The sequence below is a fragment of the Colossoma macropomum genome, unplaced genomic scaffold (genome assembly GCF_904425465.1).
Source record: "Colossoma macropomum unplaced genomic scaffold, Colossoma_macropomum, whole genome shotgun sequence".
Classification (NCBI taxonomy): domain Eukaryota; kingdom Metazoa; phylum Chordata; class Actinopteri; order Characiformes; family Serrasalmidae; genus Colossoma; species Colossoma macropomum.
In genome coordinates this window covers 41,771,122-41,795,142 of record NW_023494792.1, presented here as the reverse complement: position 1 = coordinate 41,795,142, position 24,021 = coordinate 41,771,122, and the positions used below count along the sequence as shown (strand labels likewise).

The window sequence follows — 24,021 nt, the reverse complement described above, 5'->3', positions numbered from 1 at the left end:
ATTTACTAGTTCATTATTATTTAAGGTTGTTTTTCAGATAAACGTTACATTAATAATTCTTTAAACTTATCCATTCATTATTATTCTAGTTATTTTTAAGGTAAAAATTTACAAAAATATCTGTTGTCAATGTGGTATGTTGTGCCATCGTATTGTGTCATTACTGCCATTACTCAGCCCTACATAGGGCAATCTGACGATTTGTTGAACATTCTCATGACAAATTACATCACATTACATCGCAATATGCTTTCGTGGATATTGTCGGTCAAGAGTCAAGTCAAGTCAAGAGGCTTTTATTGTCAATTATTATGTACAAACTGAGTATAGATGTTATTCAGCGTATCTGGAAGGGAGGCATCATTGTCACAAGCATGTAGAGGTGACTTGTGGTTGGTGATGGCCTGGATGCCCTGCCACATGTGCCGTGTACTAAAAGAACACTGACCAACTGCATGTTTCGTTACAGAGAGCAAAACTGCTCCTGTTGTACTGGATTTAATGCAGTGGAGTTTATGAAAGGTTACATAAAAATCAATGTATTCATAGTTTTTGACAGTTCGTTTTAAATGTGTCATTTGCTGCATTGCATCTGTTCCAACTTATCAGACTAAATATTGTGACAAGTATCAAGACAAGATAAAAAATGTCTTCAAGTATCAGGATGTTATACATTTTGCCATATCGCCCACCCCTAACTCGACATTTGATGTCCATTCAAATTCAAATTCAAAGCAGCTCTTTTTCCATTGGACTTTCCAGCACTTTGCCGATTCAGTTAAAAGAAATGAGGACTTCATTTACCGCAGCATTTATAATGAACTCACTTTTGTCTAAAGTGCCGAGGAGGCTCTGCGGCTGTGGCCTTGGCAGCGCACTTCAGCACAGCTCACACTGGAACTCTATTACCTACCACACACACACACACACACACAGGCAAGACTCCAGAATCAGACCACTGGGGCAAAACTGGAGGACAATGAAGACATCAACAGTGGCAGTGCATCTATAACTCTGTGTACACTACAGGCCAAACAGTTGGAAATGAACTTTTTAATAATGAATATGACTCACAAGATATTCAATAACATGAACATGTTATTCTTCAAGAGATAACAGACAGAAATGCATTATACGTCCAAAAGTTTGTGGACACCTACTCACACAGCCTTATTATTTGAAATCAAGGGTGTTAATATGGAGTTTGTCAGACCTGTTTTCATGCTTTTTCTAAACATGCTCTCGCCCTCTTGTACTCACCGCTCAGATGTCTATCACACCTACATCACACAGGTGGCCATTCACGGCAGAAGTAGAGGAAGGGACAGAGCAAGGATTGGTTTAATCAAATGGAATGCACTCAAGTTTAGCAGATTAGCCCCAGTAAGCTAATCGGCTAGACAGGCAAACTTTGAAATGAAAAACTTTTGTATTTGTTGTGAATAATTGTTTTGTCTGGCTGTAAGCTTTGCTGTTGAAGTGTGTTGCAGTGCCATTCTTTTTGCTGTTGTTAGCTGTGTAGCTTTAGCATGCCAACTAGCAAACTAGCTGAGTAAAGTGAGGACTTATAACGGTTCCGTAGTCTACAAAAAGCCCAGCAAATTGAATGTTATGTTTCTGAAATATTAGGTATTTTAAAATTGTTTACTGCTATGGCTTATAAACAGCTTTGTCCACCGCGATTTTTGGGTTTGAAAAGGGAAATACGTCAGGTCACAATGACTTCTGGGCAAGTTCTGCTGCTGAAGTCGACACTTGTGTTAACTGACCCCTCAATTCTCAAAGAGCTGATATTATAAACTTCACTTGAGCTTAATAAAATAAAGGAATTTTACTTAATGCCTTAAGATGGCATTGCAGATTCCCACAAGGGAAAATGGTGAGGCCAAGCGGACGAGGACATGTTAAACCCCGCATTGGGAAGGCTTTATACTACATGTTGGATTGCATTCAGCCACAAGAGCATTAATGAGATCAGAACATTGGTTGATTAGTCCTGGATCACATCCACTCCAACTCATCCCAAAGGTGTTGCATGGAGCTCCATCACTCCAGAGAACACAGCTCCACTGCTCTACAGCCCAATGCTAGAGGGCTTTATACCCCTGTAGCTGATGCTTGGCATTGAGCATAGTGATCTTAGGCTCATGTGCAGCTTCTCAGTTCCTTTGGTCAGTGCTTTTCTGTGGAGATTATTAAAGAAGCTTTGTGTGCCTAACTAAACTACTGTGTCAGCAATAGGTGCATCTTAAAGTTCCTGAATTCACTAATTAGAAGGGGTGTCTGGATACTTTTGGACATAGTGTATGTTTAATAGCATAGAACAGTAGTGCCCGTGTGTGTGTTCGTGTGTGTGTGCGCATGTTTGTGAACGAATGTTCTCTAGGGAAGAACAAATTAAAGCAAACTTCTACATGACTAATGGATGAGGATATGAACTTCTTGTGCAAAGGAAACCTATGGAGAATAAAGTGTTAGAACCACATAGGCAAGTCTATTTGAGATTACCTAAAGGAGAATTCCACTGATATTTCCACATTTCTGCATAATTCAGTGGTTCAGAGTCGTTCAGAGTGGTTCAGTGTGAAATGGTTCAATGTAGAGAAACATACCAACTCCTACTTCTGTACAGTGGTGGTGATAGGAACCAGGGGTCAATATGTCTACAATGCAAATGTATCCATTTTATTCACTTTCTAAATCAGCAGTGAACCTACATGTGTCTTCTAAGTTTTTATATATAATGCTGATGGTGGTAAAATTGTGATAAATAAAAAAAAAATAGGTTTTCCTGTTTGTGTTCAGTTAAGAGACAGAATGTGTTATTTTTTAACACATCTGTTTTTAGAGTGCATAAATGGATTTAAAAAAAAACAAAACATTTTAGGCCAAAACCTTACTGTAAAACTATCGTCCTGAGGAATCAGGTATCAGGCAGTGTATTGATAAAAATTTCATGCAATAACATACTGTGAGGGAGCTTTTAGAGACATTAAACTCATCAGACGTCTGGTTCCTATCACCAGCACTGTGAACAATTCTGTCTCTGTGAGTGTCTGTAGAACTGAGACTATCACAGCAAACCACTATGTCTGACTAGAGAAGACGAAAGAGAGAGGGATGAGAGGCAGGTGAAAGCTGATAAAAAAAGGGAGCATAAAGAAGGAAATAAAGGAGATGAGAAGAGGGAGGGAGAGGAGTGGAAAGGTATTTTAATTGTAAAGGAAACAATGTGAAGGCCTGGTGTGGAGAGAGAGAGAGAGAGAGAGAGAGAGAGAGACAGAGGGAGAGAGAGATACTCCCTTAACCTCAAACTAATTACTGCATACCTTCTGTTGAGAAACACTAAACACACCCACACTTGGCCATCGCATGCCCCCCCACACCACCTTCCCCACCACCACACACACAGGAATAGCCAAATTACCCACTTGAGCTCTAAACTGACCCCAAGCCTGTATTGCAAATGCAAACAAATGTTAGATAACACATTTAAAAGCACATTCATTTGCATTTTACACTCCATTTTTTCGTCTATCATGGGACAAGGTGAGCTTACCTATGACATGCAGATTCTGTGTTCAAATCACAGTTCTTACAGCAAGTAACATGTCCATTAACCTTTAAAGTGACATGTATATGTAGTATGTAGGTTTTGGGGATTTGGAGACCTCTCTGATGTGCGGAAGAACATTGTGTAATGTCGGTTGTGCTTCGGACCCCTTCACCAGGCAGATGAATCTGATGACTGTGAACAAGTCAAATGAGTATTCAAAAAGAACTCAGTTAAACTTGGTAAAGGTTGAGCCTTCTGTGAGTGAATGATCTACTTTGGTCATCATATCTTCGTCAGCATAATGTTGATTTTACAATTGAGACCTAAACATCGAGCTGGACATTTTTAAGGCTGTGCATGTGACTTTAATATGGGAAGACGTACAACGTGGTTCAAAAATGCTCCTACGAAATCCTACTCGACAGTAATGTTACTTCTTTTCATTTTAACGTAAAAAAAAAACTTACATAGTGCAGCTTTCAATATATGGGATTGGTCAATATATGGGAACAGGTCTGTTTTTATGCAGTTATACAATAATGCAAATGAAACATAAAGGGTTACATTTTCTCCCTGTCTCTATCCCTCTCTCTGTATCCCCTTATACGCAGGGTTTTGCCTCTCTGCTACAAAGGAACAGTTTTGTGACAAAGTTTAAAAAAAAATCAAATGTCCATGATTTCTCACTGACCCCAGATGCAGTCGATCCCAAACGCAGACATGTTTCGTATCAAAACGTTGCTTCTATAGTTTTAAACTGGAGCTGCCAGGTCAAACACTGCTCACAAACACTAAAAGTAAACAGTCATCAGAACCATTTCCACAAATACAGGCCACAATATCTAGATATTTGCTTCAAAGTACTTTGGTTAGCTACGTAAACTTGTTAGCACGTCTTGGCTGATCGACTGCATTTGGGATAAGTGGAAAATCACGCAAATTAGATTTTTTGCCAAACTATTCCTTTAACTGCAGTGATGTGGTGAGCAGATGGAGTGAGGGAGACACAGAAGAGAAACCACGAAGGAGGAGAAAAGATATCTAACAAAACATCAAGAGAGGGGGTTGTGAAGAAGAGAAAGAAAGAATGAAAAAGAAAGAATAAGAGAGAGAAAGTGAAAGAAAAACAGTAAGAGAAAGAGAAAGTAAAAGAAAAAAGAGAGAGAGAGAGAATAACTCCCTGAAGAGGCCAAGTAGGAAGCATTAAAACCCAGAGACATCTCTATATTAAGAATAATAACCACTAACTAGCCAACGTCATTAGAAAATTACCCACAAACTACCACCATCAGAGAGAAACATCTTTTTTATTATTATTAAAAACAACACATGAAGGTTTACCTTGCATTTAACTGCATTTTCCTGTGTTTTTGTCACAGTACTGAACACGGCCACATTGTACCACTCATTAACTACATAAGTTCTCTATAGGAGCCTGCATAGCAGGAAACACATGGAGCAAGCTTATGTTGTGTCTACATGTTGGTGTTGAAAAAAAGCGTGTTTCCGTGCTTTTTGCACGACTGACAGTGGCATGCAGCTGTGTAAACGTTGCATGGTGATAGTGTCCGCCAAAAAATTGTGATGATCTAAAAACAGCTTTGTCAGCCTCTTTAATTAATTTTGTCACGGTAAAGCAAGTGCTTAGTTCCTTTGCACGTGACAACCTCACATTCTGAAATATTTTCATTGGCATGTCGTGTATTGTTTGTTATACTTATAGTCGGGTCCATAAATATGGTATCAACGAAGCTACTGTTATTTCACATTGGTGTTTTTTTTTTTTAAGCACAGACTTTTATTTGTAATTTGAGGGTATTTAGATTCAAATCAGGTGAACGGTGTAGGAATTACGACCTCCCCCTCTCACATACGCACAATTTTCATACATATACCCCCATTTTTAGGGGCTCAAAAGTAACTGGATAAACTACCAATCATAAACTTAATTGACATTTTCCATGAGTTGCAAATCCTTTGCAGCCAATGACTGCCTGAAGTCTGGAACTCATAGACATTGCCAGACACTGGGCTTCCTCCCTTGTGACAATCTGCCAGGCCTTTAAGGCAGCTGTCTTGTTGTTCAGTGCTTGTTCTTTGATTGTTTTACCTTCAGTTTTGCCTTGAGTCAGCTCATATTCATTGGTTTATTTTCAACTCCAATATGCTGTAGTAGACAACTAAAATACAATAACTTTGCCAACATCCAAACATTTGTGGACTTGACTCTATGAGAACCTAACCACAGGTATCTTATTATTCATTTAATAAACATAATAATAAAGAACAGAGCAATAACTGTCTGTTGTGTTTTTTAAGGGTAAAGGGTGGATTAGCGTTACTTTGTTACTGTGTCACTGACGCCAGTAAGCCAAATATCTGTAGGATAGAATGATACAATTCTTCACCCCCCCGATATGTTCCAGTAAGGAACCTATTACTTAATCAGACTGAGGCCTGAATTAAATCGATGCTTTAGCAAAAAAGCTAATTTACACAATTACCCCCTTATCGCAAATGTAGTCCTCCAAGACATGTTTGGAATCTGAAGTTTGCGTCTTTACTTCTGCACTGGAGCTACAAGGCTAAAGCTGCTAACAAGTAATGGAAGCTAACAGCCCATCAACTAGCATCGTGCAAACTGCATGCCTAAATCATCGCAAAACATTTAAGGTAAGAAGGAAAACTATGTAAAATAGATTTTTTGAAGCAGAATTGAATATTTTATTTTATAAAGTTGCCAATATACATCAAACAACAAAAGAACCAAACTAATCAGAAAACTAAATGAAATAGAACTACTGCCGAGTTTGATCCCCAATGCTGGCACAGTCATCCAAAGCCAGGAGTCTAAGGCCCAATCCCACTTCTTATTTTTACCCCTGCCCCTTGTTTGTGAGTGTCACTTTGCCCCTTGGAACTGATCTGCAAGGGGTAGTGGTTGAAATCTTCCCCCACGAAATGGGACAAACTTCAAAAAAGAAGATTACTTCATTAACAGGCTACTAGCGGTGCTCTGTAGGCAAACCTGCCAGTCTGCAGTGATCGCAGAGGAGCAGGAAAGGTTAGCAACCTCACTGCTGGGCTTTAGTTACATTTAGGGAATCATATGCTTTCAAAAAGGGGGGATGCAACAATTCTTCGTGATATGACACTGAAGTCAGCTATTTACCAGCTTCTTGTTCGAATTTTATGTTCCGCCCTAAATGGTGCAGCCGTTGTGATGCCTGAGGGGCCAGAATGTAACTGCTACACCATTTAAAGTGGAACAGGAAATTTAGCTAGCTAGCTACCGAGACATCGGCATACTACTAGCAGTTTTTTAAGCTTGTTATGAAGAAAAGAACTGTAATACATTGAAGCAACATTAAACTAAGAAAATACAATGGTTATTGTAATTTTTAACATTTGTGGGTTTCTGTGGTCGCTCGTGCAGCCATCTTGCCAGTTTTTCTTTTTTTCTCATAACACTCCGTTTGGAGTGTGCTTCTGAAAAACCTCCATTTGGAGGCCATGTAGCCCTAACGCTTCGCCCTACCCCTCTATCTCAACAAAAAATCGTGACACCCTACCCCTAAACGTGAACATGCCAAACGGAGGGGTAAGACTAAGTGGTAGGAGGTGAAATGGGATTGGGCCCAAGAGAGCACAACTGGCCTCCTACTTTCTGTGTGGGTAGGATTGTCCTCCCAGCACGATGCTAGCCAACGTGGGCATCTGTTAGCTAATGTAACGGAATTGGAAGTTAGTGTTCTTCTCAAAGCATGTTGAGCTGTCCAATGATGTTACATTAGCAGCAGTTTCAAAGGATGCGGTGGCTGGATTCACTCGGAAGAAGCACGTGCTAGCCTTCACCCTCCTAGTGCTGGTAGTTTTATGTAATCGGGGGGGGACTCAGCTATTAATTGGGGGAATATTGACAACAAATATTAATAAAAGAGACGAAAAAACACTTTCTAACAACATACTGCTGGCTTACGGTTCTCAGCAAGTAATGCAGAGAGCAGTAAAGCCACTTATTTCATTCAGAAGTAGAGCGTGTGTAGAATGTTTGTCCTTGAAGAAGGATGGTGAAGCAGGCAGACAGCAGAGCTACAGTGATAAATGAATGCCCTCATGGAGATTCTCACACACACACAGTGTGGAAAAAATGTTGTTTATCACCTGTCCTGTCTGACCGATTCAGTAATGGACATGGACAGGGCTCCAGAGAGAGAGTGGGTGTGTACGTCCAGAGCTCTATGATACCAGGGGGGGAAAAAGTCACATTCAAATAATTTAGGACAAAATATCATATAAATAACTATATTGTAGTTAACTTGGCAGCCTAAAAGATTATGGCTATCACATGTGTGTATATCAGACAGTGATGTTTAGCAACTATTCTTGATGCGTTGATACTGCCTGTTCATTTACATATATCCACCTATTCAGACATTCAGCCATTTAGCCCCACCCATTCACACTATAGTTAAAAGGCAGGGCTCTTTCAGCTTGGGCTGCTGCTTTTTTGAAAGAAGCACAATATAGGGCTGCCAATCAGAACAAAGCTTATTTACATATATCTGTCTTACAAGCATAATAACAAAAACAGCCTGTTCATAGAAAGGTTGAAGAATGTTCATGTAAAAATTATTTATGTCTGTTTTGATGCATAAAACCACATATAAATGGATCCTTTATAAGACGAAAAATAAAGATCAAGAAAAAAGGCTGATGCCATTACTAAAGGCAATTTTTCAGACTAATCTTGCAATTGCATTAAAATATGATTACTATCTATAAATTAAGCTCCAGACCTTTTTTTTCAGGCTTAAGGCTTGAACGCTGAATGTAGTGTGCCAAACTGCCCATCAGTTTACGAGCTCTGTGTCAGTAGGTTAAATTTCCCCTCTTAAAACTTGTTAAAACAATGTTGAATGATGTAAGATGTACTTAAAATTGTAGATCCTGCACTCTTTTCAAAACTGCACTCTTTCTAATTGCAATTTTAATGTAATCGTTTCAATGTTTAATTGTTCAGCCCTCGATATTTTGAGGCTTCACATTAAGTCCTATGCATTTTTTAACACTCTGAATGCTGAAAGACAACAGAAGAAAAATGGATTCCTCAAATAATAGTGATGATGAATTGGTCATTTTTCTTTTAAGCACTCCAACTAAAGGTGCACACACTGGGTGCAAATAATCTACAGAAAAGATGGACATGAAGAGACTAAAGCCCTATTCAGCCTGGATTAGTCTTTCATGGGAAGGTGGAGTGATGTCATTTACCTCAGGATGTCTGTAATGTTTATGAGTGATTCGCAAACAGGAGTGGCTCGATTTACGCACTGCCTTCACTTCAGAAAAGAGCAGAAAAGATGTTAAAACAATTCATTTAGCTGTTATTCTGTTTGCCCTAACCATTTACCTCGCAGTCTTAAGTGACTGCAGCGCATCCTGAGCACTGGCTTGGGAATTCACAGCAAACAGTCAACTTCACTGCATAAAATCAAACTTTTCTGTAATTTCTACATGTTCTGAGTTATACACATGAGACTGGACAGTAACATTACATATCAGCTTGATTTTACTCACAGAGAACAATGAGGCAGATGGCTGAAGTTGACTTCTTATTCGGCAGTTTGTTCGAACTTTCCTGATCCTCCTCAAACGGCCCAGCAGCTACATTCTGGCACCTCAGGCATTATAATAACTGCTGCACCATTTAAGGTGGAATGGGAAAATTCAAAGAAGCTGGCGAATAAGAAGCTGACTGCAGCCTCGTCAAGTAAGTGCTTCTTCGAGTGTCTCCATACTTAAGAAATTTGCTTTCCACAGGATATGATAGCCTTTTATCGACATGTCGATTCACACGGAATTAATATAACCTGAGATTATTTTATGGCTGATTTTAAAGAAGGTAAAAGGCATTGAAAACTTAAGATACTAAGATCATCACTGTCATTCCTCAGACCTTTAGCTAAGGTCCGCCATACATTATTAGAGCCACTGTGCTGCTTGTCGTGTAAGCTATTGTGGCCCAAGCAAGATGAGCTGTACATTTGCCTAGACTGCAACCATAATAACAGTGTTCTGATTGGTCAGCTCAGAAAATCATGCTGAGTTGTTCACACTGAGAGTCCATCAGTATTGAACTCAATGTGAAAGACAGCATTAATATGCATGTGTCTGTTTTCAAAACTTAACAACTCAGTGTGAAAAGGCTTTAGAGTAGGAAAACACATTTGAAAGAGCTTTGGGGAAGTATGACAGCAGTGTAAGGCTGTCTTCAGGACTAGAAGAACCACAAAATGCTGATAAACACTAGAATAAATGAGCATTACAAAATATACCACAGAGTGTGTTTATCAGTATTGTGTAGCTCAAGTCATCAAGACAACCTCACACTACTTCGTTATACTTTCCTAATCTTTTTTTTAATTTAAAGGAACTGCTTCCTGCACATTCTTCATAGACAGATCTTCCATAGTGGTTTGATTTTTCTTCTCCACACATTTCCCAGCGTGGCTCCACAAGATCTCAAAGGGTTTTAAATCATGCCTGAATTTAACTTGATGAACTGAGAGGCATTTTGCAGTGTCTTCTGTCATTTCTTGTAGCTTTCCTCCTTTAAGTGAACAGACAGGATGAATAAATCAAAACAGTTGCTAAAGACCAGTGTATAACATACAGTCATATGCAGAGGTTTGAACAGCCATCTCTGCCACCCCTGAATAAAAAAAGTTTTAGTATGTGCTTTTAACAATAGTTTGGAGAGGAAAACAGTCAAATTCATTATTTAGATAAAACCTGATCTTCACATCAAGGAAAACCCTTTGATGAACATGAGACCAAGTGCTGAAGATAAACATGCCCAAAACATGCCACATACCTGACTTATGGTCACTAAACTTTTAACATGGATAATTACGTTCAAATTAAATCTAAATTTCAAAAGAAAGTAAGGTGTCCTAAAACTTTTGACACCAGCAAACTGCTTGTGTGTGTGTGATGTGTTATTTCAATGTGTGTAGTAAAGGGGTATATGCAGTCACCCTTAAACTTTGCAGCGGTCAGCAGAGTCCAGAACTTTTAGCCATCTTCATCATCACCACACACACACACACACACACACACACACACACACACATACACACACACACACAAACACACACACACACACAGTGAATCTACACACACTCTCTCCAGGGAGGCTGGAGGTCACGATAATGGAGACTGTCAATGTACTCTCATCCATCTCCCCCCTCTGCCTCTCCTTCTTTCTCCCTTTCTCCCTCTCTGCTCTCTCACTCTCTCACTTTCTTTGTCTCTCTCTCTCTTTCACTCAATGGGAAGTTGCTGAATTTCGTCAATGCATGTCGTAAATATGCAACTAATTAACTGTTCCACTCAGTGCAGGTGTTAGAAATGAGGCAGACTGAGAGAACGTCTTACCAACTTTCCAGCACTGGAGCACCGAAGCAGTTCTGATTACTTTCACTTTCCTTAGGGGCTTCTGGTCTCCATGGTCATCAGGTGGAACCAGTGAAATCTCCACTACCTCTAGTTACACTGGTAACTAATTATTACAAATTCTTCCCATCTTTGAAAGAATGAATTCTAAACATTTCACAGCTTAATTTACAAATTCCTTTGACTGTGTTTAGCATAAATGGTTATTCATTAAATGCAGCATCTACCTCTTGAATTCTACTACAAGACCAAGGGCATACGTGGGCAGACATTGCTAGCGCTGTCTAAAGTAACGTTATATTACCAGGGTTTGAAACTAACACCCACCAAGCACAAACTGATTGGCCAGAAAGAAGCTGGATTCAGAGTCAAGGTTTGATATACTGCAACTGTGTCCAAGGCAACAACAGCTCAGTCGTATACCAGTAGACCACGCAAACTCACAGCGCAAGATGCCAAGTGCTGCATGTAAAAACCGCCTGTCCTTTGTTGCATCACTCAATACAGAAATCCAATCTGCCTCTAGAAGCAACATCAGCACAAGAACTTTGTGCTGGGAGCTTCAAGAAATGGGTTTCCATAGCTGAGTAGCTGCGCACAAACCTAAGATCACTATGTGCAATGCTAAGCTTTAGCTGGATGGGAGTATTACGTAGCCACTGGACTCTGGAGCAGTGAAAACGTGTTTTCTAGAGTGATGAATCACGCTTCACTGCCTGGCAGCCTGATGGACAAATTTGGGTTTAGCAAATTCCAGGAGAATGTTACTTACGTGAATGCGTAGCGACAACAGTGAGGTTTGGTGGGGGAGGGATAATGGTGTCGGGGCTGTTTTTAAGGGTTTGGGCTCGGCCCCTTAGCTCCAGTGAAAGGGTAATGTTAAAGCTACAGCATACAAAGAAATTTCAGACAATGTATGTTTCCAACTTGTGGCAACACCCAACAAGCTCATATAAGTGTGATGGTCAGGTGTCCATGTACTTTTGGCCATATAGTGTATTTAATCACAGATCAATATTTATTACAGAGCCATTTTTTAACATTTGAAGTACCTTTGAGAGTAGTCTTACTCTTACGCAGCGACTTTAGAAAAGATTTTAAGTTAGTCTGCCTGAATTTCAGAGAATGATCCACACAGTATAACAGACTGCTGTTATTGCTGACCATCACTAATCTACAGGTATCAGGTATGAGATAAAAGAAAATCTTTTGTGCATTTTGAAAATGCATTTTATTGCAGAAGCCTGTATACTGAAGTAACTGTCTTTCAGTTAAAATATGTGTAGCCTAATCATCCATCCATCATCTAAACCGCTTATCCTTCTGGGTCGCGGTGGGGTGCTGAAGCCTATCCCAGCTGTCATTGGGCGAGAGGCAGGATACACCCTGGACAGGTCACCAGTCCATCGCAGGGCAGACAGACAGACATACACATTCACACCTAGGGGAAATTCAGCATTTCAATTGCCCTGACTGCATGTTTTTGGACTGTGGGAGGAAACCAGTGTACCTGGAGGAAACCCACGCAGACATGGGGAGAACATGCAAACTCCACACAGAAAGGGCCCCGGTCACCCAGCCGGGAATCAAACCCAGGCCCTTCTTGCTGTGAGGCGAGCCGCCTGTAGCCTGATCATTTAGTCTATTTTTATTCAGCTTATTTAGAGATTTCTTTTAAAAATAGGGACAATGTAAATTATGTAGCAGATACCCGAAGTGCTGGACAAGGTCTAGGAGAAAAGCAGGCCTGCCTATTCTTTGTGGTTTGGAATTGTAGTCTATACTACATAAGATCCCTTGTGCTTGCAATTAATTAGTTAATCCATTTTTGTGGGGCTGGCTATGCCTATTTAAATGTTTTTCTGTTCTTTTCTAGGTATAGGAAAATGTGTCAAAATCACTGCCCATAGTAACTGACTATATGCTACAGATGCAGCAGATAAAGATTACATTTAAGAAACATGGGAGTATTCCTTTAAACAACACTATGAGTGTGTCTGAATGACAGTGAATGCTTGTATATGATATAATGTGAGGTAGTCATTAAGGCAATGACAGTTTGGAGTGTTATGGAGTGTATAGATAATGATAGAGATAAGCTTCTTCCTGCTTATTTACACTGACACACCTGTAATGACATGTCTTCTACAGAGCATTTCACACAGCATTATGATTTCAGTATGATCGCTCAAAGCATTATGTTTCCCTTTGAGCAGAAATCTATTAATCCTGTTCTGCAGTGGGCTCTGTATTTTTTCTGTCTGTGGCTTTGCTGGATTTAGCCGGAATTTGTCTGTCTGATCTCTACAGCTGTAGTATTTGTGGTTTTGGTTTATACAGGAAAGTGAATTATTCAGTGATCTGCTGAGTAATCCAGTACAAATACTTCACAGTGACCCCACAGATATAAATGACCCCAAAAGGTTTGAGAAGGTTGTGCTTTCTTTTGAAATTCTGAGAACATTGTTTAATTTTCACTGTTCCTTCTCTGCAAACTTTTAGCATGAAGCAGCTATGTGCTAATTCATAATTTAGCTTCAACACTCAGCCTCATGTTCATCAAAAAGCATTATTTCCACATGCTTAAGACACAACTGGAATCATCATAATAACAGCCATTAATAATTTAAGTGTATTTCTGGTGAGTTTACACCACTGTAATAGTACAAAACCTAAGCATCTAATGTGGCTAATTAGCTACCTAGCTTGCTAGACGAGGACCATCTGAAGCTTGTGAAGGAAAAGAGCTGCAATTTAGGGATCAATTTCTGAGCTGCTGAGTGTTTATAGCATTTATAGTTTCTGTATTTAAATGTATTTTGACTTGTTAAACTACACTCTTGTTTTGAAAATCAGACTTTGACCAAAATATAAAAGCAAAGTCAATATTGGCTTTTTCTTCTGTATGGGAAATGTTTTATATCACAGTGCGATGCAAAAGATGCAAAACATATCATGAAATTTGTGTATTGCCACAGCCGTAATTAAAACAATCTGAAAAGCTAGTTTACCCCAAACTTTTGACAGGCAGTGTGTGCATGTATATGTGTGTGTGTGGGAGGGGTTTGGTGCATGTGTGTGTGTGTGTAGGTGTGTGTATTTCTATGAGTGTGTATGTGCTTGTGTGTGTGTTTGCTCGAGGGGCACAGAGCACTGACATGTCATGTTGTGAGTGATGGTGTGGTTAACAGTGATTGAGGGGTTGGGGGACAGCGTAATGGACCCACTGCTGGGCAGACAGTAAGGGGCGTGTTTTTTTTCTTCATAGAACCGGAGACAGTCTGAGCTCTGCTGAATAAATGCATTATTCAATTACATTAGCCCTGCTCTACCACAGGCACACAGTGCACATACTGAATACACAGCACCTGCTTTGAAAGGCCTATATCATGGAAAAACCTAATTTTCCTCACTGTTTGGAATATAAGAGTTTAATGTAGTATGTAAACATTGCTACGAACCACCCCTTTCACTTTCCAGTCCATACATTCAAAATAAAAGGCAAATTCTAAATTAATGTTTTTTTGTGACGTCACAAACCCACTATATTTACAAATATCCACGTATTGGACCTACAGCAGTTTAACTTCACCCATTCAGACAGAAAATTTTAAAAAGTGTTCAGACCAGACTGGGAGTGAGGCACCAAAGAGGGCAGCCAATCAGAATAGAAGTGATTTACATATATTAGTTTTCAGAAGCACAGGAACAGAAACAGCCTGTTTAATTCTAAGGCATAGAAAGAGGTTGGAAATGTTACTATTGCAAGTGGACCTCAAGGAAAAGAAATTAAAGAAGAACGTTTTATAATTTTAAAATGCAGACATTACTTGTGCAACAGGAAACCTTCCTAAACTGACATAAAACAGTGTATTAAGCATCAGGCAGAGTATTCATAACCATTTCATGTAATTACCTTTCATGACGTAGACAAACTCTTTAGACGTCTGGTTCCTTTCACCGCCACTGTGAATAATTCTGACTCTTTAAGTTTCTCTAGAACAGAGTGTTTCACACCAAACCACTGTAAATGACTCTGATCTTAATGATTTAATTATGAAGATGTTTTAAAAAAAAACGGTAGAATTACTCTTAAAAACTACACACAGTTTGATGCTTTAGGAATACAGTTTGCACAGTGCTTATAGCTCCAGTGTAAAATTAAAGAAGCAAACCTCAGATACCAAACAGGTCTTGGCTGATCAACTACATTTGTGTAAGTCAGATTTTTAAACAAACTATCATTTTAAGGCTTTCCCAATCCAGCGAAAGCAGTTTACTGAGCCCTATGACTACCTTTAGTGTTCTAGTCCAGCTCCCAATAAGCCTGAAGCAGGTAACTGAGAAGTGTAGAATAATGACTGCTTGACTGAATGAGTTCAGAGACGTAATAGAACGCAAATACAGTCTTTAACGTCTGGTTTAAATGACACCTTCTGGTTTGAGCGCTATCTTACTGAGTCTGAGGTTGAGTTGAGAACGACAGTCTGTTTAAACAATGTTTGTCAGAAGTTTGGGAAACACTTCTGCTTCTGTTTTTTCACTGATATTTTTCAGTTGTAACATTATTTAAATAATGATTAATTGGTTTTCTTTTCTAAACTATTGTTTAAAAGACATATTGGAACCCAAAGATGGTATAAACACCTGAAAGGTTTGAGTGCTGTTGAGTGCTCACATCACAAGGGAGTAAAACGAGTGGCATTAGGCTTTATTCTCAAGCTAGCACTGTCACTAATACTTACTAATACTACTACTAATATTTACAGATAGTGATAGTCCAAACCTTTAAAATGGCTTTAAAATGCTAACATGTTGTAAACCAACAAAGAAAACATGATCATTTGTATTGAGAACTTCTGAAAAGCTAGGCATTCTGGCATTTTTCAGGCGTAGTATGAAGACTGAGGAGAGGAGAAAAAGCATTGTGCATCAGAAAGTCAGTTCTCAGTGCAGTAAGTACAATTATGCCTCATATTTTTAATAACTAGGCACAGTCAGTTGTGTAACCGGCCACAGAAACATGATTGCTCGTGGCAGTCTAATATAGCCATCGCCTCAGGAGGTCAATGAAACACGGGCCTAATCATGTGCTCTTTTCTACTGAACAAGATAAGATAGAAATTAAAGATGACCCACAGCACATTACAACACTGAGCCAGAACAAACCATGCTCTGTGTTGAGAATCATCGACGCTGTTGTATCACACTTATTAACATATCCAGAACAGATGGTCTAATACACTATAATTATACAAGTTAACAAAAGCATGTTGTAATTTTATGTGAATTATTTCTCTCTCATCGCTCAGTTAAGCACAGAAATTCAGAGGAAAGCGCTGATTCGGAAGCTTTTAATCCACACCACATTTATTGAAATATCCAAATGTTATTTTTAACTGGATGAAGGGTTTTAAATGGATGAAGGGTTATTGTTTTGTGTACAGCCTTATTCTGTGCACATTTTTTCGAAACAGAAACAGAAAAAAGTCTGGTTGACCTGAACCTGTTGATACAGAATGTAAACTGAATGTAAATGAAATGCAGTGCCATCACTGACTACTAGGCCTGAACAATTCTTGCTTAAAGCCTGAATGCTGAATGTAGGGCACCTAACCGCCAGATAGTTGTGGTTGTGATATCACAGCACATGTATGTTTGGTTCCTTCTGACAGGTCTAACTCTCCTACAGGCAGCTCACAAGTTGTGTGATTGGATTAAATTTCAACACTTAAAAGGGGCTGATCTCTGCATAATTCAATGCTTGAGATGTAAACAAAGTCATTCAGAGTAGTTTGATGTGAAAAGGTTCATTGTAGAGAAACTTACCAACTCAGATTTCTTTAGCGTGGTACTGAAAGGAACCAGGGGTCATAATGTCTACCCAGATGTAGCCATTTTATTTACTATTCAAAGCCACTAGTAAATATATACATGCCTTATGAGATTTACGTGTAAGGTTGATGATGGTAATACAGTGGTAAATCTAAAATACGTTTTCTTTCTTCAGTATTTTGTCTTTCACATCAAACCACTCTGGATGACTTTGTTTACAACTTAACAATTTAATTAGGCAGAAATTTCTCTTTTAAAACTTCTGACAAAGTTGTTGATGATGTAAGCTACAATAAAAATGGCAGTTCTAGGATTTGAAACTTGCGCTCTTTGTTAACACATCCTCTACAGAGTACCTGGCATTTTTCTGCTAATTCTATTTTTTTAGTACTAGTTTAACATATTGGGAAAAAGTAAGACACAAAATAGCCACATTTTATGTTTTTTTCCTTGCCTTTTTTCCACAATGTGTTAAATTGAGTGAATAGACAGTAATTGTGTTTTAAACAGTGCACAAGTGTGTTCTCTGTAGAGGGTGTGTTAAACTGTTTTCACTTAAAAAAAAATCAACAACATGTAATTTGACCAGGGGTGCCCAAACTTTTGCATACAACTGTATTATTGCATTTTCTTAAATGTTTACCCAGAGAGCAACCACACATTGGTTTGTTGGCTTGACAAGGTCAGCACCCCACTGACTGTATGCCACTGCTGGCCCACCACCCTGATTATTGTGCTGCCTGTAAGGCCTAACTGATTTTGAACCTCGTCAGACAGTAAATGCACATAAGCTTTTATTTTGAAAAATAAAGACAAGTGTTGTAAACAATTAAGAAAAAACTTTAATAATAATGATTTTGTTGGAGATGTTGTTGCTGTACCGGATTGGTTACAGCTGTCTCGCTTGTATAATGAACTGTCTGCAGCGACTCGCCGCTCTCGTAAAGCTGATGAACCGCTAAGAGAAGCTGCTCGCCGTTCTAACCAGCTGCTCCAAGTGAACACAGACCTTCAACGGTCAACAGAGAGATGAGGAAAGTCCTCTGACACGGTACGGTTAGTATCTCTTAATAAGCTTATTTCAAAAGCAAGAGTTTTTAAACAGAAGGAAGAATCTTCTTAGCAGGGATGCTACCAAAGAGAATCTTCAAAAGGAAAGGAAATATTCTCAAAAGGAGAGAAACTGAGAAATAAATGCATCATGTATATGTGCACATCCATTTATTTGAATATTTATTGTACGTACATTCATTGCTGTCATTAACTATATTGATTTCAATATTAGTCATGAATCTTAATCTGAATGACTTGAATGTGACTTACTGAACATAACTGGTTTTATTTATCATGTTACATTACAAATTGTTTACTTAAACCAATTTACAGAGGATAAATAAATAAAAGTGTGGATATATATATATATATATATATATATATATATACATATATACACACACACATCTGAATCGATTCACAAATGTCAAAAATCGATTTTCCAAATATTTAATTTATAACGTAATGTTAATGGAACGCAAAAGGCGGAACTGGAAGTGGGTAAGTGCAGCGCCCAGACAGTCTGTGGCGACACATAACAAAAACACTACTGGATGAGAGAGAAACGCGACCGGCTCCCTCTGCATTAAAAGCCAGGTTAGATCAGGAGTCACAACACAAATGATAAGAAGAGACATTTTGTCCTTTAGCATAAATCAAACCACCTTGGGAGCCGCAACATTCAATGTCCAGTATGTCTCAGTGTGTGTTAATGTCCTAGTATAGACTAAACAATATAAACGAAAACGCAGATTTACTTCGCTCTGCTTTAAGCTTTAGCTACAGCCGCTTTCCTCCCATCTCCGTCAGAAAACTTTTCCTCAGAAGTAGATCAGTTAAATGTCTCTCAGCGTTCGACTGTTTTACGAGGCTGAAGTCGCTTCTTATTCTCCAGCTGCTTGTTCGAATTTTCCCGTTCCACCTTAAATTCTAACTGAGGCGCCGAATGTAAATGCGGCACCATTTAAGGTGGAACGGGAGAATTCGAAAGAGAAGCGACTTCATCTTCGCCACTTTTTACTGTTTGACAGTCTATCGTTGCAGATTTAACGTACCAGGAAACCAACTGTGCTGCTTATAAATGCGAATAACGCATCGCTGCTATGTGACCTGCAGTCCGCACGCCGGTTCTCAGTCGTTGCGAAACAGGGCTTTCGCGCTATGTTGCACACGACCCGTCTCAAAGATATTTTACTGACACAGCGACCCCCCCGTCTCAACAACGAGACCAAAACCGAAGTTATAAAATCACTAAAGAAAACGGGTAGAATAGCTGTAACGTGCTGCGTGGACATCCATCACCACTGGATCTTATTTCACCGTAACTGCGCATTTTATCACAGATGAGTAGCAGCAGCTTCTCGTGCTCCAAACAATGAGAGCCTTCCAGTTCACTTGCCACATCACTTCCATTTGTTTTATTAAAAAAGATATTGGAAGTAAATTCATTATGGATCATTACAAATACTTTGCTTTAAAAGTACCAAGTCACTTTAAATAACAACACTGAGTCACTTAGTCACTTTAAAATGTGTGAGTAAAGTGTGTGTTGCGCTGGTCTGAGTGGATCAGACACAGCAGTGCTGCTGGAGTTTTTAAACACCTCAGTGTCACTGCAGGACTGAGAATAGTCCACCAACCAAAAATATCCAGCCAACAGTGTCCTGTGGGCAGCATCCTGTGACCACTGATGAAGGACTAGAGGATGACCAACACAAACTGTGCAGCAGCAGATGAGCTATCGTCTCTGACTTTACATCTACAAGGTGGACTGACAAGGTAGGAGTGTCTAATAGAGTGGACAGTGAGTGGACACAGTGTTTAAAAACTCCAGCAGCACTGCTGTGTCTGATCCACTCGTACCAGCACAACACGCTAACACACCACCACCACGTCAGTGTGTGTGTGTGTGTGTTTGTGTGTGTGTGGTTGTGTGGGCTCTTCAGGTTTGTTATTGTCCAGTAAAGTGCATTTTATTGTTTGGCCTTTTGTAAAATAAGGAATAGATACCTTGATTACCAATACAATTAATAGTGACAGTCTAGTGCTAGTGCTCAACATCAGACTGTACACAAAGACCACACAGACATAAAGTCTGTAACCTTTCATTGCAAAAAAGGCAGCATTTACATCTTCCATAGCTGGAAAATAATATGTAAACGTGTGGTGAATCACAGACTCGGAGCCAGCCGCCAATATGGTCTCAGTAATGGAGGGTTTCAATTCCCGGAAAACTTCAACGCATGTCATGTGCTATAGAGCATATACATACAGTGGCACCAAAAAGTATTTGGACATTTGAGCCACACTTAAAAGTGTATTCATTTTATTGCGTTAGGAAACAAACTGTCAAATCAAGTGGTGTATATTTTCAACTGACCGTTCCAAGACTGTCATTTACTTTCTAGGCTTGTTACTACACTCTTAAAAAAAGATGGTTCTTCAAGGGTTCTTTGGTCAAGAAAATGGTTCTATATAAAACCATGAACACTCAAAGAACCCTCTGCATGATCAAAGGGCTCTTTGCATCATTAAAGTGTTCTTTAGATTGATGGAGAATGTGCTACAGATGGTTCTATATTGGACCTTTTTGAAAATGGTTCTATATAGCACCAAAAAGGGTTCTTCTATTGTTGCAAGCTTGACATCAGAATAATAGAAGAAATTTTTTGATGCTATATAGAATCCTTCGATATAGAGCCATAGACAACACATTCTCCATCAATCTAAAGAAACTTTTAACGATGCAAAGAACGCTTTAATCATGCAAAGGGTTCTTTGAGTGTTCATGTTTCTATATACAACCATTTTCTTTACTAAAGAAGCCTTGAAGAACAATCTCTGTGTAGAATCTGGCTTGTATAGCATGCATGACAATCTGCATGACCTTAATATTGATGATTAGGGATGTCTTTACGAAAATGATTTGGGTGACTATGGACTTCTAGTGTTTGTTAGCAATGTTAGCCTCATAGCTCCAGCGCTAAACTAAAGAATCATAATTTGGACTCCAAACCCATCTAGGCTGATCAACTACATCTGGGGTGAGCAGAAAATTGTGTAAATTAGATTTTCCACTGAACTTTTTTTTAAAGCTTTAGTTCAGCAAAAATTCACATAGTGTCCCCCCAAATGTAGTTGGTCAGCCAAGACATGATTGGTGTCTGGAGCTTCTTTAGTTTTGTGATGGAGTTATAAGGCTAATGTAACTGACAAGTAAAAGAAGCTCATACCTTGCTAATAAGCGTTATGCTAGGTGCATGCTTTTCTGACACTGTATAATTGTAGTTATGTACAAAAATAAAGGTTTAAAGAAAACTGCATTATAGGCCAGTATCATATATAATCCAGAGCAGGACCTTTTAGTGCTTTATTTGAGACTATTTACAGCTTTGCACCCACTTAGTATTGACTTAATAACACACAGCTGACACTGGACATAAAATCTCACTACAGAATATGAGACTTAGACCGTATGGCCAAACTGCAATTTCAGTGGCGCTTCTACAACAGTCAGGATGAAAGTTTCTAAAGCATATTTAATGAATAAGTGAGCAAAATGATACACAATCTTTTTATTCCTTCAAACTGCCTGCATTCCCCACTTTCCTCCAAAAGGGTCAAGAAATGAAAAATACATTTTTACTATGCAAATAAATGGTAATGATCACAGAGCATAGGGAAGGACAAAAGAGACAGTGTAGCGAGGACTACGATCCAATCGTAATAATAAAAATCCAGGAGTACATCACAGACCAGTGTGGTGACAACAGTGAAAATGGCACTGAAATCAGTATTAATGCCCAAAGGCTGTAGAAAGGGAAGGACAGGACACTGCTCACAGAATTTTAACAGCCCTAAATCCTCACAGCGACACAAGATACATCCTCACTGATAACACAGAGCTGCAGCACTTTGATCCAAAGCTCCTTAACCTACCGTGCTTTGCTTTGGCTATTTTATGTTTGGCCATCCAAAAGATAACAGGACCCCAGGCCTTGGACACTAACAGAAGCTGATTAATGCAGCTAGCCTAGGAACAGATGAAGCATACAGGACATGTAGAATACAGCACTGTCATTTTAAAAAAGCTTAGTTTTATTGTTATTTGAGTTCAGAGAAATATTAAATGTCACTGTCAGCTAAACTGACATGTGACTAGTGTTATCAGGCCCAGTTTTTCTATCCACACCTAAAGCTGACTTATTTTTGAAAGTAATGACAGTAAGTGGTACTGGGCAAGAAAGCATTCAAATGGCTGGTAGTGTTCATGAATTAAGGGTCCAACCCCTTTACGTTACCTCGGGGGAAGGCCGTCTTAGGCATCTGGGGTGAACCTGAGGTGAATTTTTGTGGACCATGTGAGAATTTAGAGATGCTTCTTGAAAAATTACAGAAATGTGAACGCTCATTGGCATTTAGGAAATATAAATGTGGACAAAGACGGTGCTAGCTAGCAAACACCACACAACACGACATTGAATCAAAACACTTGGAGACCTGGAGTCACTTAATGACTTAATTCAGCTTTATAAAATTGTTACCGAAGGCCACAACTGATAATAAAGTCATTTAAAACACACACGTACAGAAACGACACACAAATATCTTTAATCAACTTAACTTTGGCTGATTTTTCGTCATTTACTCTCCAAACGCGGGAAACGCGTTCGTGTTCTCGTTGCCACAGTAACGGAATGTGCTAACACGGCTAAGCTAAGTTACTTTCCCCACCCGTATTCCGTCAAGTCCCGCCTTCTGTGACAGGATTGGCTAGAAAAATCCCTCCTGCGCTATGACTGGCTAGTAGGATTGTCTATTGGCGAACTGTCTCTGAGTGTGAAGTATTAGTCAATCCTAGATGGTTCTATCGCAAGAGGCGTGATACTATTAGCCAATCGAAGCGCAGGAGGTGGAACTTGTCTGAACACGAGTGGATTAAAAAATAACGCCCCCTTTCACCAATCAACTACTGTAACATGCCAGCATCTAAGCGACTCATAAACAAGTCGCAAACTGCTAAATATCTCCTTCGTCGCCTCTTCACCTCTTAGGATAGGTAAACTGCAAAATAGCTCTGAACTGTAGCTAGGTGAGCTGCTGTAAAGTGTAAAGCAGCTGTAAACTCTAGGCTGTGAACACTTAACTAGAAACTTTAATATGCAAAAATAGGTGTAAACTGTAGTACAGCTACCGTAATCTGTCATCTGAAAACTAGCTGTTAAACTACTGCAAACCAGCTGCAAGCAGAGCTAGTTTGTGAACTATAAAACTATCCGAAAGCTGCAAACTAGCTGTAAACAATATTGAACAGCTGTAAAATACAAACTAGAAAGAGTTTCTGGGAAACCGCTCCACAAACAACAGCCCATCCACATTGCTTACATATTTCTACAAACATAAACAAAGCCATTCGCCTTCGCTGCACTTAAAAGAGTGTGTTTTGAGAGTCAGCTCACCTTGTTGGACACACTTGAGGCGGACGGGGTCTTTACTGTGCCTGACCACAGCCAGCACGTCTCGGACGGTCAGTCCCGCCACTGGAGTGTCGTTCACCTCCAGCAGAAGCTCGTCCTGGGCTAGCGGGCAGCCGTGAAGGTCCAGCAGCGGAAACTGTCCGATCTCCGCGCCTCCCTTAACGCTGAACCCGAGCTGCCCCTCTCCGTCCCGGCTAAGCACGACCTCATGGACCCTGTTGGTCCAGTGGTTCTTCTTCTTCTTCTGCTTCAGGCTTTTGGACATGTTTGGATCACAGCAGGGCTGCCACTGAGCAGCGAGTTGTATCAGGCAAGTCCAAGACCAAGTTGAAGTCTGGACTGTCCATTGTCCAGAAGATGATTTTGAAACTGCGTTACTGTAAACTAAACTGAGAGGGGAGAGAGAAAAAAAGAAAAAAAACTCCTCGCCAAACAGTTGCAGACAACTGAGCCGGATGTGATGTCTGGATGGAGGAGGAGAAGAGAGGAGAGGAGAGGAGGAGAAGAGGAGCGAGGGGTGGGGGTGGTGGTGGGGGGGGGAGAAAAGAAAAGTAGCGGAACTTCCATCACACTATCGCCTCTGGGAGCGTTTCGCCTTCGCCTTTTCGGGGTTGCCAGATTGGAGCGAAGGTTGCCAGATTG

At 39.7% G+C, this 24,021-nt stretch overlaps 1 protein-coding gene across 1 annotated transcript in view; it reads right to left on the bottom strand.

The window, feature by feature from the left end:
• The window catches only part of magi2a (membrane associated guanylate kinase, WW and PDZ domain containing 2a), a 312,951-nt gene extending 289,158 nt beyond the window's left edge, over positions 1–23,793 (bottom strand). Inside the window, exon 1 of the mRNA XM_036577226.1 lies at positions 23,362–23,793. Within this exon, the coding sequence (XP_036433119.1) occupies positions 23,362–23,644 (283 nt within the window). The 5' untranslated portion in view covers positions 23,645–23,793. The remainder of the gene's footprint in view (positions 1–23,361) is intronic.
• Between the last annotated feature and the right edge of the window lie 228 nt (positions 23,794–24,021).